The sequence below is a fragment of the Otolemur garnettii genome, unplaced genomic scaffold (genome assembly GCF_000181295.1).
Source record: "Otolemur garnettii isolate 467f Iridium unplaced genomic scaffold, OtoGar3 scaffold00200, whole genome shotgun sequence".
NCBI lineage: Eukaryota > Metazoa > Chordata > Mammalia > Primates > Galagidae > Otolemur > Otolemur garnettii.
In genome coordinates, this window is record NW_003852595.1 from 1998535 (window position 1) to 2015113 (window position 16579).

Here is a 16579-nt window from a genome sequence, read left to right on the forward strand (position 1 = left end):
CTGGGCTGGGGATTCGAACCCGCCACCTTAGGTGTATGTGGCTGGCGCCTTAGCCGCTTGAGCCACAGGCACCGAGCCACTTAATTTTTTATGATAAAGTGCTTGTTTTACTTCTAAAAGAGAAAAATAATATCATAATTTTAAAATGCAAAAAAATATAAATTTAAATGTGAAACCACTGTTCTTTCTCCAACATTGGCAGCATTTCAGAAATGTTAAGGTTCTTACCTGTTGCTAGGTTATATCACGCCAACAACAGTTTCTAAAACGGGTTTAAAAATATGCACATTTCCTTTGCTTGAACATATCCTATACATGTTTTCTTTAATAAGTATGGCTATGCCCTTTACCATATGACGTGTAACTTTATTGATAAAGTCGTGCAAGGTAATCTCAAGGCATGCCAGTCCATCTCGCCAGAACAGAGGACAACACCAAGTAACACTCCCTCTGTGTCTGGATTCCTTTTGGAACCACTCTGCGCCAATGTCGTGGCTACTCCATGAATGCAAATTATAACTTTGCCAGTTATATAACAAAGGAGTATCCTCAACACCAGAAAAACTGGCTCATCATCCATTAAGAAAACTTTCAAACTTTTTTTTACATGTTTTTTTAAATTTGTTTTTGCTTGCTTACTCATGTATACCCCTTTATATTGTTCTAAGAAAAACTAGAATAAAGTTTTCCAAAATACATTTTCAAGCATTTTCTCTATTTTGCAGGTTGGTTACTGGAACGATATGGATAAATTAGTCTTGATTCAAGATGTACCCACTCTTGGCAATGACACAGCAGCTATTGAGAACAGAACAGTGGTTGTAACCACAATTATGGTAAGTTTTGGTCTAAGCTTTATGGTGTTCCGTCTCGTCCACAGGCAGGTTTGACGCCCTGGCTATGGGGATGAGCAGGGAGGGTGAGAGCTGCATCTTAGCAGTGATAACACGGGTGTTCTGATCCACAGAAGTCCACTGAGGCTTGGGGTAGGTTCATCCCGAGATCTGAGTACCTTTAGTACTTTTATTTGTATTATCTTTTGTTGTATTATTGTTCTTGGAAAAATGCTCAAATGTTAAAAAGTGAGACTGTCAAACTCTAGTTGGAAATGTATGAAACACTAAGACCCTAAAACACAGAACAACCAACGTGGCAAAGGTCAACAACCAATCACATAAAAATATCACATTATTGTTGTTATTATGTTTTTTTTAAACATCGATGTAATAACAGCTAACAGTGAGTTTCCAGTTAGCCTAATCATTGGGTAGTGGTTTGCGTTGTCTGTTTACAGTAGTAGAGACATGAATGTGAAGGTCTTAATGAGCATGTTTTATATAACTAAATGCTTTAGAAATTAATTTAGTTTTACTTTATTTTTAATGTAAAAAGAGTTTGTTTTGCACCGATTATTTTTCTCATTGACCAATGAGAAACACACCATTTAATTTATAGAACTTTCAGGAATTAAGAAAAATATTTCACTGGGTCGCATCATGAAATGAAAAGTCCTCTAAATTCTAAGACTGCTTTTTCAAAGAGAGTCTCATGAAATTACCTTTTAAATAATAGAATATGTTATATATTTTTCTCTTCCAAAGTCAAACATGCCCTTTAGAGTCAATACAAGTCAAAGGAGATCAACAATCGGTGACCTTTTCCATCTAATATAACATTATATATTCTCAGCTCACTGTCTCTGTAGGCAAAACATGTCTTAAATTATTTACAGAAGCCCTTCCTTACTCTAAATAAAATGAAAATATTTTATGTAATTTAGTTTCTAGCTTATGTAATTTTAGTTTTAGCTTTTTAGTAATGTCGGGTTGTTTCCAAAAGTGACATTGAGGTCAACGCATGAGAACTCCAGAGAGAAGCTTTCAAATGTTGAAATTAGTTTATCTGTGTTGCATCACCAGCTAGTTATTTAATGTAATTTGACAAGCCTTGATCATAGTTTATGATTTTAGACTATAAACAACCAACAGCCATTTGCGTGTAAACCTTCTCACTGAATTGTGTAATATGTGCATGGGACTTGAAAAGCAATATATATATATATTTCTTTTCCTTAAAAAAAGACACAGTAATGGAAAGTCATACTTCAGTACAGTCCTCCTCTTTGCAGCCTCTGATGAAGAACCCTATTTTAAGAAATTGATCAAGAACGAAAAGAGTTCCACGCTGTTCGACCATTCCTAACTAAGGCTCAAGTCTTGGTCTCCAGTGTAGTAAATTTAAGCTTATTTTTCATGTGGGATACTTCTTGGATGATCAACTCTGGACTACCAGAAAAGAAAAAAAATTTTTAAAGTTCTGTGACTTTTCTGAGATCCTAGAACAAAAGAAGAAGTAATCCTCATCTTTCTCAAGAAAATAAATAGATGTTGAAAAAGAATCACACAGAGATTCTGACATATCAATTCCCACCTATATCTTGAAATGAGGTCACTGTATGTAAATGATGGAATTATATCACTTCTATTTCCAAGGGTAGATTTTTCTATAAGTAAACATCTCTGAATTTATGTGCATGTTTTCTGAACATATGTGGTTGTTTTCTTTAACAATTTTTTGAAATTTGCCTGTTCTGTGTGAAATGCAGTGTTTTAATGTGCATTCTAGGTGTAATGTAAAAAATTTCCTTCCCCTCCCTGTTATTAAGAGGGCTAGATGTATAAATCTTAAAACTAAAATGCTGAATTAACTTTGCAAGCATGGCTAGTTTTCAGGAAGCATGCTATCAAAACATCAGTGCAAATGACTGAACACATCCAACTGTTTCCTGTATATAAAGAATATTCTGTAAAGTTACCTGTTGGATGGTGATGCCATCAATATTTTTGCTATCGAAATAGTGCAATACTAGTATTTATCTTTTTGGATTAAAATATATTTGCAACTACATAATCGCTCAGTAATTCAAAAAGACATACTAGAATCCTTTCCCTGAGATGTTCCTTGTCTTTGCTTTTGTTGAAAATGGTAGCCCAAAGCCTGTCGCATCCCCACCACCTCATTCATTTTGAAAAAAATACAGTTCCTCACTGATGAATGAGATATTGGCATAAGCATGTAATAATCCCCCAAATTCAGTTGAGCACTCTCAGAACAGGGAGAACTGGCTAGAGTCTGTCATATGTGCCGTAGGGATATCCAGATACAGAAGACAGCAGAGAGGTCCCTGGAAATCACTCACTTTGACTGAAATTGATACGGTGTTGCTGTTCTTCCATTTGTCTTTCCTTTGTGTATGTTGTTATTTACATGTTGATATACTGTAATGATATATGCTATTGTTAAATAAAATTGATTGATAAATTCAGCTATTTATAAATATTTGTTGAGTGTCTGCTGTTTGTGAGGCTCAGCTGTATAAGCCCTGGGGATGCTTCAGAGAACAGACAGAGAGAGATCTGTCCCCTCCATGGAACTTGCAGTCCAGTGAAGGAAGCAGGCAATAAACATAATAAATAATTACATCAGCTGCCTTTTATAAATAAAATGTGGCATTAGCTTCCTATGTTTTTTGAAGGTTATTTTTTCTTTTAAAAGCCTCATATATCTATAACACGACCTTCATTTTAATAATAAGTTTAGGCTCGGCGCCTATAGCTCAACTGGCTGAGGCACCAGCCACGTACAACTAAGGTGGCGGGTTCGAATCCCCAGCCTGGACCCGCCAAACAACAATGACGGCTGCAACCAAAAAATAGCCGGACGTTGTGGCGGGCGCCTGTGGTCCCAGCTACTTGGGAGGCGGAGGCAGGAGACTCGCTTGAGCCCAGGAGTTGGAGGTTGCTGTGAGCTGTAATGCCACGGCACTCTACCCAGGGGGACAGCTTGAGGCTCTGTCTCAAAAAAAAAAAAAAAATAAGTTTATTCTGAGTAACAAATTTAACATAGCGAAAACTAAATAGGAAATAAAAATGACAATATCATTGCTTTTTATCTTTGTCTTACTAAAATTTTTATAAAATTTGTAAAATTCATGACCGTGACTGCACTGATTTGATTTTTTTGCATTTAAAGTAACCATTTTTGTAAGCAATCTAGGGAAGCCACATCTGTGTGCGCAGTTTGGATATGTCCAGCCACTGAAGAAAAGATCTTTGACAGTAGGACTTGGGGGAGGGACAGCAGTGTTTGCCTCTGTAATCTCACTCCTTTCTTGGCGATGGCACACCCGGAGAAGGAGAGGTGATGCAGTGACAATTCAGACGGGCATTTCCCCCCAGACCTTTGCTACTGAAGAGCAGAGACGCCTGTGACTCATGACTCAGCCACAGAGAAATTTCTTGGCTTATGAACATTACATTTTTCTTTAGGAAAATTTTCCATAAAACCAAATTTATTCACACCAACATCAGAATTATATTACAAGCCTAAAAGCAAATTTAGCAATCACACCTGGTCTTTCCAGAGGCCATTTTTTGTACTGTCTATGAGATGTTTGACAAGTATCTTCCCTCTGTGTGGTTTTCTAGCAACACTGTAAGGGTGTACATTTGCATATATAACACATGTCAGTGTGCACATTTACATATGTAACACACGTAAGCGTGCACATTTGCATATGTAACACACGTAAGCGTGCACATTTGCATATGTAACACACGTAAGCGTGCACATTTGCATATGTAACATACACATGCAGTACTGACTTACAATATACATATGTACATATGTGTACATATTTACAGAAAATAAAAATGTATTTTCTTCCTCGTATTAAATATTAATTTCCTCCTCCTACATATACCTCCTCTTGAAGGGCTTATAATTTAATTTAGCTTTTAAATAAATTATTTTGGCTAAAGTTAAAACTTTACAGCCATTATATTTAGTCACCTTTTCTAAATTGAATATAACATCTAAATTTCCATGCTTATGAATTTTATCCACGGGATAAATTATCTACGTCTTTAAGATTTTTTAAAGAAAAGCAAATAAAAAATTTTATTATTTGTAACAGTTTTCAATAACAATTGTAACAATTCCATTTCTGATGTTTACAGAATCTTGAAGCCTTTCTAATAAATATAATTTCACTTTTGCTAAATACAAATAATCCCAAAAATGTCTCCTTAAGAAAATTATAATTCATTCACTGACAATCATTGAGACAAATATTTTTGTAAGCAATCCTAATGTAACAGCCTTAGACAAAAGGACTACTTCCCTAAAATAGCAGAGAAGATGTACAACATACCTTATGACAATTGTCTTAGCAAACTCAAACTCACTAAGAAGTAAAGCATTAAAGTGACGTCTGGGAAATACTCTCCCACAGAGCAAGGCACACTGTTAAGGCAATACTCTTAGCACTTGGGACTTCGTAAGGCTGCTTTGCAAAGATGCCCCACAAATTCTCCTTAATGACCTGCTAGAATTCATCTTTTTATTATGTTGAAAAGATGTGATGTTTCCTTCACCCATGATAAGCCCCCAAACTTCGTATTCATTCTCCCCATAGGCACTGTTTGAAGAGATACTTGCAGAAAACCAGTCAGATTGAGGATGAGGGAATGGAGGCAGTGGGGAGGACAGTGAGGATCTGTTATTCATTTGGATTGGACGTGAATAAAAAGCAAAACGAGATACACTGAGATAAATTGGGAGAGCAAGTCCCCACGAGAGCCTCTGCTCAGGAAGAGCCTGGCCTTTCCCCTCCCTTGTTCTTCCCACCTCCCCGGTGTGGCCCTGCCGTTCGTCCCATGCCACAAGCATCCCTCTAATCCTGAACCTCACCAGTGGTTTATGCCTCTGAATATGCAAACGTCTAGCTAAATTTCCCATCACATATCCAGTCCGTGGAAGGTTTTCCTAGCCTTTGTTGGTTTGTTTTTCAGGAAAATAAAGATCTTACGGGTCTCCCAGTATGGGGGGGAGGGAATTAAAGGTGACATTAAATAAATATTTTACTCATATAGACATACTCTGGCTTCAGAAGAGGCAACATAGCGCTTGTTAATATTTATCTCTTTTTATTTAGTGCCCTGTATGTGCCAGACACTATGATGAGAAATGAAAGGTTTTATTTGCAATGTTTACTCAAAAGACCATATAAAGAATTTCATTCACTAAAAATGCAGAAATGCCTTTCTTTAATCTTGTTCCCTCTCTTATTAAATCATTTGAAACTTTAATTAGTTGCATATATTTTGATGAACCAAATAATAGCTTCAAAAATTAACAGATATTTCAGAACACAGGCCTAACTTTCACCTTTGACACTTGTTAGCTCTGTGTGAACTTGAACAACTGGTTTAACATCCCTGAATATTCATTTTTTCCACCTGCAAAATGGGAAATGCCCACCTTAAGGTGTCAGTGTGAGAAATAAACAAAATGATACAGAGACCTGAGGGTTCCACCTGCTACAGAGCAAACACCACATGAGTTAGAACTATCACTCTTCATTACTAGATGTATTTTACTGTTTTCCTCCACACCTTACACTCATTTGCCCTTATTATAAAGAATTTACAATGATTTTGATCACAAAAGAACAAAGGGCACATTTTATTTACCTTTGTATACCTAGCTCCCAGCAAACCGCCTGGCACGCAGTGAGTGCTTAATAAATGTTTAATTAAATAATAAGCATGCAGCTCTTATTGGAGCAAATTCTTCATTACAAGAATTAGCTTATAATAACTATAGCATATTTTAGCAATTAATAACACATTTCAACAGCTCACCAGTTTTCATAACCACATTTACAAATTGCTAAATCCCTTATATTTGCACAATGTTTTCTGGAAGCTAATAAATAATTATCATTTATATAAAAAAGACACTGTTGTCTTAATTTTATGAGTAGAGGACACCTTCTTCTAACCAATCCCAAGCTTAGAATATTCACCAAATTCAAAACAGTAAGAGACTTATGGATCATGTGACCATGCCAATTGAAGGCAGAATTTAAGAAAACAATAAAAGGACCAATTCTGGACAATTTCCCTTTGTGAAATTATTTAGGAGATCTATGAGAAAAGAAAATATCATATAATTTATGTTAAAAAGTGTTTTTTAGGTTTTTACCTTTGTAAAGTACCTAAAATCAGAATTAGTGTAGACTGCTTGTTATTTATACAAAGCAAATTATCTTCTCATCCAGAATTCCAAGAGCAAGTTCCGGTTTCTCAATTACAAATTTGCTGGGGAAAACAGAAGATTATTTTGAGAGATTGCTAATGAATGTTACAATATAATTTATGCTGTGGCCATAGGCGATCGCGTCCTGTTGCTGATGACTGGGGACACTGAGCCCTCAGCAGGAACACTCTTCATGTCACACGTTCCCCAGGCCTACCTTCTGGTTGGCAGCTATAGGTGCCATTTGTAAAATCAGGTGCTTTTTAGCTAATAGGTCTCTTTAATTCATGCCTTTGTTAAAATGGTTTGATTTAGAGGTGTGTGTGTGTGTCTGTCTGTCTGTAACTGAAAACCGTCTAGTAGTTCTTAGTCACCAACGTTTAAAGCCAAAATACCATGCAACATTAGGAAAGCAATACTAATAACTCTTCTTCTTATTTTTTATTTCACTTGCTTAGAAAAATAAATGGGTATATCATGTGAAGTGGGTGTTCATCACAATTGAAGGAAAATTATTAGATTCCACCAGGGAGATATTGTGTAATGCAATTCAAATTGATTCAGCACAAACTATATTTAAAGCCAAAATGTTGGACATTAGGAAAGCAATGCAAATAACTATATAAGAATTTTAAAACCATTTATTTATCTCGTCGTTGAGTATTTATGCTGCAACTATCCACTCTGAGACTGGCATCTTGCTAAACATTAGAGATTAAAAAAAAAACGATGCCCACAGATAGCCCTTCCCTAAGGACGGCACAGGTTATCACGCCCAAGGACAGTGGAGCACATGACGACCTGCGGGACTGAATGAGTCTTTCGTTACATTAAGCTGATTACTAAACAGTTTTTAACTTTACAAGATATTTTGGAAATACTAATTTCATAGCCAAAGAAGATATTTATGCTTCTCTAGACAATTCTTAACAGTTTTCCTGTCACCATCCCAGTACTAGGTATGTAATAATAATCACTTAATAGAAAATTAAAGATGTCACTTTTAGTATCCAGTGTAAGCCATGTAATATCTTCTAAGCATATTTACTCAGGTTTCATTAATGACTCCTAGCTACACAAAATCAGTTGATGTACCAACACTTTTTGTTGTTTTTGACTCTTTTTGTCAAATTCTGAGCCTGGAAAGTTACCTGAGGTTTTTCCAATGTTGTATAATTTCTCCTTTACAGTTCTGCTTCTCTCGTTATAGGAATCCCCGTATGTCATGTACAAGAAAAATCACGAAATGTTCGAAGGAAATGACAAGTATGAAGGCTACTGCGTAGATTTGGCATCTGAAATTGCAAAACATATTGGGATCAAGTATAAAATCGCCATCGTCCCTGATGGGAAATACGGAGCAAGGGACGCAGACACCAAAATCTGGAATGGGATGGTTGGAGAGCTTGTTTATGGGGTAGGTAAATCCATTTAGTGGAGGCTTTTCTTATCCAAGTCTGGAACTTCTTTTCACTTAGACACGTGTCACTTGGCAAACATGTCATTACTGGGTTATTTTTCTTTTTTCAAATTTGCACCTATGTTCAGAGGTATTCAGATGTTTCTCTATTTCATTAATATTGAAAGTCACAAACAGTGACAGAAACTGACACGTAGTAACTACAAAATCGTCATACCCTGTTGTTTGTGATTACTCACCGGTATCTTTTCAGGACTTGGTGAAGCAGTTACTACACTACGTTAGCATCTATTCATCAGTAACATGAAATTCTTCCAATTCTGCTGAACACAGTAAATTTGAAATGTATGCAGTGCCATCGTTCTGTCATACTAGCATACATAGAAAACACCAAGGCTGTAATTTATTTCAAAGTGGACCTCACACGGGAGCACTGTGTGCCCTTTCCTTGAATGCACTCGTGGTGATGAGCAAAATAGCATAGATGTTCCTGCCTGAATCAGGACGAGATCATGACGGGTCTTTTCAGCTCCCACTGCAAAGTGTCAGAATCAAACTGGCAGTTATCAGGGCATTTGGGGGCACCTCACCTAATGTGCATGATGCAATGATACATTTCAAAACTATTAAGAAATGAGTATAATTGTGATGGACATGTTACTTGGTTCAATGTAAACATTTCACGTTGTATATCAAAGCAGTACCCTGAACCCCATAAATGCTTCAATGTACAAAGTTACAATTTAATAAAAATAATTTTTAAAAAAAACAGCATTTACCACATGCTGGTGATGGTAACATACTTCAAAAGCCCAGAAACCAACCCCATAGCTCACAATAAGCTCTATTCATCAAGTAACCAATAAAAATGACATACACTTGAAATGTATTCTGAAATTTCCTAAGAGTCTACTGATATTTCACCTTCAAAGCATACTCTATCTGATTAATCCCCACAAGACCCCTTTGAAATGAAGAATGACACAGAGGGTCATTGCTTCTGCTGAAAAGAGTAAAGACAGAAAGATTTAGAACATAACTGAAGTCACAGGAGGACTCACTTCTGAGCCCGAACTGCAGCTCAATAGTGTCTTGATTCTGCGTCTTGCTTCTTCGGCCGTGAAGCAGGGAACACTCTTTGCACTGTACAGTGTAGTAGCTAAAACCTCAGCAGAAAGAGGAAATTGTTTGACATTATAAAGAAAAATGGTTAGTTTTATATTGATGGGAAAGAATTGCTGACTGCTTAGGTGACCTTAAATGAGAAAAAGAAAATGCAGTTAAAAAAAAACAAAAAATATTTCACCACACGGTTCATCGACAGTTTCCAAGTGAGCTTTAAATTCAAAAGAAAAAGTATTCCTGATGCATTTGCTCTTTGGTTAATATTTTAAACTTTTGATTTAGTAAGCAAATTTTAGATGTGAACATTACCCAAGTTGTTAGAACTACAGTAATTCATTTCCTTCAGAAAACACTCTAGAGTATTTCATCTAAAAAAATCATTCTTGGATTAAGAATTAGTTGTGGATTTCATGACTCACCTGAGTTACTTTCTGGGGCATGTATTGCATATCTGTCTTCTAGAGTTCCGACCCACTGGGAAGCCTCATGTTAGTGTTCTGACCCCATTTTATTTAAAAGAAATTATTTAAACAATGAAAACAAATAATATGAAGAGAATTACATAATCAACAAAAACTTATATCGGTAATATACCTGTCACTGTAACCAATAGTCTCAAAGTCATATAGTGCTCAGGAAAAGATAACATATAACATATCATCATATTCCTTAGTCAGCCCATCGGTGAATTGTAAAGGCCTCAATCTTGACACTTGAACTGTCCACTTTCTCAAAAGGAATTTTCTTCCATGCCTCCTACAGGCCACAGACTTGGTACTTTCCATCTTGAGATCTGCAAAGTCTGTACTCGCTTCTCAACTTTTTTTTCCTTTCTTAACTGCTAACACATACATGAATGCTAGGGCCCTAGATAAGACTTGATCCATTCTCTTCTAGCATACAAATCCTATTAGACAGAAATTTTTTTTAACTTTCCTCTTCACAGGCTTTGTTACTATAATTGTTATGTCTGGGAAACATTCCAATGTAACCCAACACAGCCACAGGGAACCCCGAAGCTCAGAACCTCACTACACCCTCAGGTCCTTTTTGCTGCTGCACCTGTGCACTACAGGAAGTGCCCTCTGGTTTCCTGTGGTTTGTTTCTTCTCCTGGGCCAGCTCCTGGGCCCTGCCATACTTGTGTGTATTTTTTTTAATCCAAGGTAATAGTTCTCAAAGCACATTCTGTGGCCCCTTCGCACCATTTCTGTGGTGTGTAGGAAGATGCTGAATCATTAGCCTCACTCCAGTAATGCTCAAAATCCAAACCTCATTAAGCTCTTGCAGGAGATATTTTACTGAAGCTTGCAAATCACTGAGAGGTGATCAGACAAGGTGCACAGGACATCCCCAGGGTTAGCAGATAAAGTTCACAAGTATCCAGTCTCTTTGCTGATCTCTTTTCAAACTCTCCCTGCTCCTAGACCTTTCAAAGGTGTCCCTTAGTGAACACCGCTGTGACCCCCTTTCATCCAATGTTGGCCTTCTCTTGCATTGAGTTTTCTGTGCAGGGATCACCTTCATTTTCCTTCCTATGTCTTTCCTTTAAGACATCTTCCTTCCTCAGTGCTAACTTGCATAATTATGTAAAAAGTTTCAGAGGATACTACCTAGAAAAATGGAGTATGTGAAAGGCGGCATTTCAAGTCAGTGGAAAAATACGTTATTCACTTATTCCTGTTGAAACAGCAGGACAATTACTTGGAAAAATTAACAGTTTTATAATGATTCATTATGGAATATGCCAAAAAATTATAGCGGGATTATAGTGGCTAGAATAAAATATGTACTTGGAATATTCATATGTCAATGATTTTTCTAAATCATGAAATTAAAGGCGGACACACAAAAAATAAGTTTATATGGCTACAACAAAATTTAAAACCTGTATATTACAAGAAAACACCCTGAACTAAGAAACCATTAATGATTGGAAAAATAATTGCAATACATGTGGAAAATACATGTTAATAATTTTAACATTATTTAATGTTAATAAATGTTTAAAAGTGGTCACAAAATAGGAAGTAAAAAATGAACACTCAATATGAAAAACTGGGAGCAGATTATGACAGGTAAAACATAAAAGGTAAAAGTAGGTATTTATTTTTATATTGTTTTATACATATTATGTATATTTTTATTTTATGTTTTATTAAAACATAAAAGGTAAAAGTAGGTATTTATTTTTATAAAATAAATTCAAATTAATACAATGCAATAAGAATAAAGATAAGCAGGGCATCCCTGGGCTTAGTGCTGAACATGACTTTACACAGTGCTGGTGAGAGCAGAAATTCATGTCATCTTTCTGGAAAAACATTGAGCAAAAAGAAATCATGAGCTTTAAAAAAGGCCATTAGCATTTAGAACAGCAATTCCATTTCTAGAAATTTATCTTAATTAAAAAATGCATGTGCAAGGACTAATCTTCAAAATTGTTCACAGCATCACTGTTTTAAATTTTATAAGACTGGAAACAGCATGTATGCATATCCCCTCCAAAGTAAGAAATTAATAGAGCAAATTTTGCCCTTTTTACATAATAGAATATTTGCAACCATTAAAACATTTTTAATTTGTATGTTGAAATAGAAAAGTATTTGCGTTCCTTTGAGAAAAGAAATTATACAACATAATGTTCTGTATTACCCGACTAAAAAAAGTAAAAATATTATTCACGGGACAAAGTCTAATGGAACATATAGAGAGAAAAGACAAGAATAGATGATAAGAATAGAGATAACTTTCTAAAATGTGCTACATCTCCTTTTCTTTTTTTTTTTATTTTTTTATTTTTTTTTGAGACAGAGCCTCAAGCTGTCCCCCTGGGCAGAGTGCCATGGCAACACAGCTCACAGCAACCTCCAACTCCTGGGCTCAAGCGAGTCTCCTGCCTCAGCCTCCCAAGTAGCTGGGACCACAGGCGCCCACCACAACGCCCGGCTATTTTTTGGTTGCAGCCGTCATTGTTGTTTGGCGGGTCTGGGCTGGGGATTCGAACCCGCCACCTTAGGTGTACGTGGCTGGCGCCTTAGCCGGTTGAGCTATAGGCGCCAAGCCTACATCTCCTTTTCTATACGAATTTTTCCATAGCTAGTGTTATATCCACTTGTATAATAAAAGTTATGCAAATGATAACTATAATTAAGAGAAAATAATAACCTACCGGCAATGATTCTGGTTTTTGTGTACAAGGTCAGACAATTAAGTTCTGGATCTCATCTTAGAAGTTCACAGATTCATCCTAGAAAAATTATTACATACCTCATTGCTGAATGTCTGCAACTGTGGTCACCAGGTGGCCAAGGGGAGTTCTTCCAAAGTTACCATAGTAACATCCAGCAAGGAGGTATGTAGTGCTTTTCCTAGAATGCGTTCTCTTACTTAACTGCAGAGCCTCGTCTGCGTCCTAACTTACCAGCTACCTTGTATCATGCCACTGGCTGTGGTATCACACCCAGAGCCCAGGGATACCAAGGCGTGAGTGTGTAGGTGGCTGCCTCTATGTAAAAACGTGTATGTCTGAGTCCTTGGATTCTATTTGGATGTCTAATATTTTCTTTTAAAAATACATAATCAAAACTCCATCTTATTTGTAGATTTTTAGACAGTTGACTTTTTATGCCATACATTATTTCATTTGATTTTAGAGATAGTGTAATTTAACAGAAATAGCCCAGGCCTAAATCCCAGCGCTTCTGTGATGAGTGAAACTTCCCTCTATAAATCTCAGATTCGTCATCTATTAAACAATGATGGACACGGGTTGTTATGAGGGATAAATGAAAGCCATTGAAAAAATTCAGACCAATGTTAACCAGTTTGATGAAAATATTTCAAATTGTATATAAAGCCAGCACATTATACCCCATGACTGCATTAATGTACACAGCGAGGATTTAATAAAAAAAAAAAATCAGGCCAGCATGAGCTACGTACCCCCTCAATAAATACTCGATATTACCATATTAAGATTTTTCATAAATAATCACAATAACACAAGCAGGTAAACAGGATAAAAAACTGTCTTCATTTTAGAGATTTGGAAACAAGCTCAGAAGAAATTGCTCAGGATCATAGAACACTGAACATGGAGGCTGTTGTCTGACGCTCATGGTTTCTGAGAATTACATCCACTATTTTCCAAACTGTTTCTAAAAGTGAAAGGAGAAAGTGAAACGTGAATAGCAAGAAACAAATTGTCAATGTCCCAATTTTTGTGTGTGCACTGAGTTGGAAAATGTTGTCAAACAAAGAGTTTTCTTTTATCATACAAACACAGACTTCATGATTGGTTTTTCATAGCTGGAAAGGAATGAAAAAGAAAGGATTGTTTGAAATTTGCAATTCCTAACATTAAGGGATGGCCAACTAATGAATCAGCAGCAACCTTCCTAATAAAACAGTGAATGCTGCAGCATAGTGACATTCCTGGCCAAGAATGTCAGAAAGTGAGAGTCAGCCGTATGGAAAGACTAGTAAGCCTTTTCCTGGGCACTGTCCCAGATCCGTAAAGACTAATACGGTGATGTGAGTCGTTATCTTTGCAGATCCACTCTTTCTGTTTCTCAACCTTCCTTCTAATTGCTAGCATGAGTAAACATGTTTCGTGCAATTTAAGTAATATGAAAACAAATTATTCATCTTTGTATATATTACCAGGCTTATTCAAATCTGAATTAATGCCCAACTGGCTGGTTTTGAATGCCTCGCTCCAGCCTAATTGCTTCATGAAATCCATTAAGCTACGTGTTTCCCTGTGTCTTTTCTCTTACAGAAAGCAGAGATTGCTATTGCCCCTCTGACGATCACTTTGGTACGAGAGGAGGTCATCGACTTCTCCAAGCCCTTCATGAGTCTGGGCATATCCATCATGATCAAAAAGCCTCAGAAGTCGAAGCCGGGCGTGTTTTCCTTCCTGGACCCTCTGGCCTATGAGATCTGGATGTGCATAGTCTTCGCCTACATTGGGGTCAGCGTGGTCTTGTTCCTCGTCAGCAGGTTTAGTCCCTACGAGTGGCACACAGAAGAGCCAGAGGACGGAAAGGAAGGGCCCAGCGACCAGCCTCCCAACGAGTTCGGCATCTTCAACAGCCTCTGGTTCTCCCTGGGGGCTTTTATGCAGCAAGGATGTGACATTTCACCCAGGTTAGTTCCAAACTTCTGAAGTTCTCCGATTTCTCAAGTTTTGGTAATTCTTAAAGTTGTGCAAAGCATTTTTCTACATGTTATGTTCTTGGAAACGGAGCACTACTTGAAACACAGAAAAAAACTTGCAATTCCCAAATTACCCTGTGTATACCGTGGCCAGTTTCTCCCCAGTGAGCACAAAATGGGGATACATCAAAAAGATTAACTTTCTCAATAGAAAGAAAACTGTGCAACCTGTGAGAACTCTCAAAAATCATTTCATTAGTCCGTCAGAGGGAAAAGAATATTTTTATCAAACTTTCTCTTTGGGAAGTGAAACAATGTTTGCTGTGCTTGGGTGCAGGCCAGCTGAGTTTGGTGTGTACCCGTGAGTCCCGTGGAATTTTTAGATTTAAATGATTGGCATCTGTGGGCAGCACCTGTGGCGCAAAGGAGTAGGGTGCCAGCCCCATATACTGAAAGTGGTGGGTTCAAACTCGGCCCTGGCCAAAAACTGCCAATAAATAAATAAATAAATAAATAAATGATTGGCATCTGCTCCCCATTTCCCCCTCCCCTCATCCCCTGGCAACCACCATTCCACTTTTTGATTCTATGAGTTTTAGATACCTGGTGCCATATTTGCCAGGAGTACTTCACTCAGCTGATGTCCTCTGGGTCCATCTGTGTTTCTTCAGGCTGCAGCGTTTCCTTTGTTTTTGAGACTAGAATATTCTGCTCTATGCACATTCCCCATTTTCATTGCTTATCGACAGTCATGAAGTTTCAGTTAAGCAAAACGCGTGACCTTGCAGGGTCTCCAGTGCCACACTGCCCCCACACAAGCACCTAAGGATACTTTACTGCGCCCTTACAAATTGAAGAGGGCAGGTCTCAGGTTAAGTGTTCTTGTCACAATAAAATGAATTTTTTTAAGTGCTCAGGAAAAAGAAATCATTTAGGATTGATATTTTATCCAGTGTTTTAGCAGATGGAAACCAAAATCCAAATTGTAGAATGCAGAGGATTCATTTTCATTCTGTCTCCTTTTCAAAAAAATTTTTTCTATTCTTGCTATTGTTGCTCTTTTTCCAAAGCCAATGTTGGACTTGATTTTCATTCGGTGTGGCTTATCGGGGAGATTTCTGCCATGGAGTTACCCGAAACCTGAGTCAACATAGTAGGTCCCAGCTGTAAATTATCTTACTTAAGAATGCTTAATAAGCTAAGCAGTGGGTCCTTGAGCCAAGAGCCAGCAATGCAAACAAGTGAGTTTTATGGACAGTTTCTCCATATCCATGAAGTGATGGCTGCTTTCTTTGACTTACCTCTAAGACATCACTTAGTTACTATCTTCTTTTGCAAGAAAAACACCTGATTTCTCTCACAAAGATGTTTTGGGCATGGCTCATCCTCCATTCTGTTCCAAAATGGAATATCAAACAAACAAACAAAAAACCTGAACTATGGTCACTTTGAGACCAATGCGAGACCCTCGTCAGGTCCAGCCTTACCCTGGCCTGTGCCACACCCGTCCTGGGACGGTCTTTCCTTCAGTCTCAGAATGGTGTCTACCAACTTTTCTCAAATCTAAGGCCCCACTTGTTGCTCAGATGTGTTGCCATTTTTTCTACCACTGAGAGAAACTGCTGCTACTGATAAAATGCAGCATCCTGGTTACATGTGGAATATTAAGTTCAATGAGATAAAATACAACATCCTGGTTATATATGGAATATTCACTTAATTCAATCAGATAAAATACAACATCCTGGTTATATATGGAATATTCACTTAA

General features: G+C 37.2%; 1 protein-coding gene across 3 annotated transcripts in view; it reads left to right on the forward strand.

Annotated features, from left to right (window-relative positions):
- Positions 1-16579, forward strand: part of GRIA4 (glutamate ionotropic receptor AMPA type subunit 4) — a 398719-nt gene that overhangs the window by 332816 nt on the left and 49324 nt on the right. For 2 of the 3 annotated variants that reach the window (XM_003801165.2, XM_003801164.2), the window contains exons 9-11: positions 726-836; positions 8312-8518; positions 14429-14799. In XM_003801165.2, coding sequence (XP_003801213.1) covers positions 726-836; positions 8312-8518; positions 14429-14799 — 689 coding nt within the window. Of the gene's footprint in view, positions 1-725; positions 837-2128; positions 2162-8311; positions 8519-14428; positions 14800-16579 lie in introns of those variants that run through there. The other variant, XM_012812294.1, reaches the window with a different exon arrangement.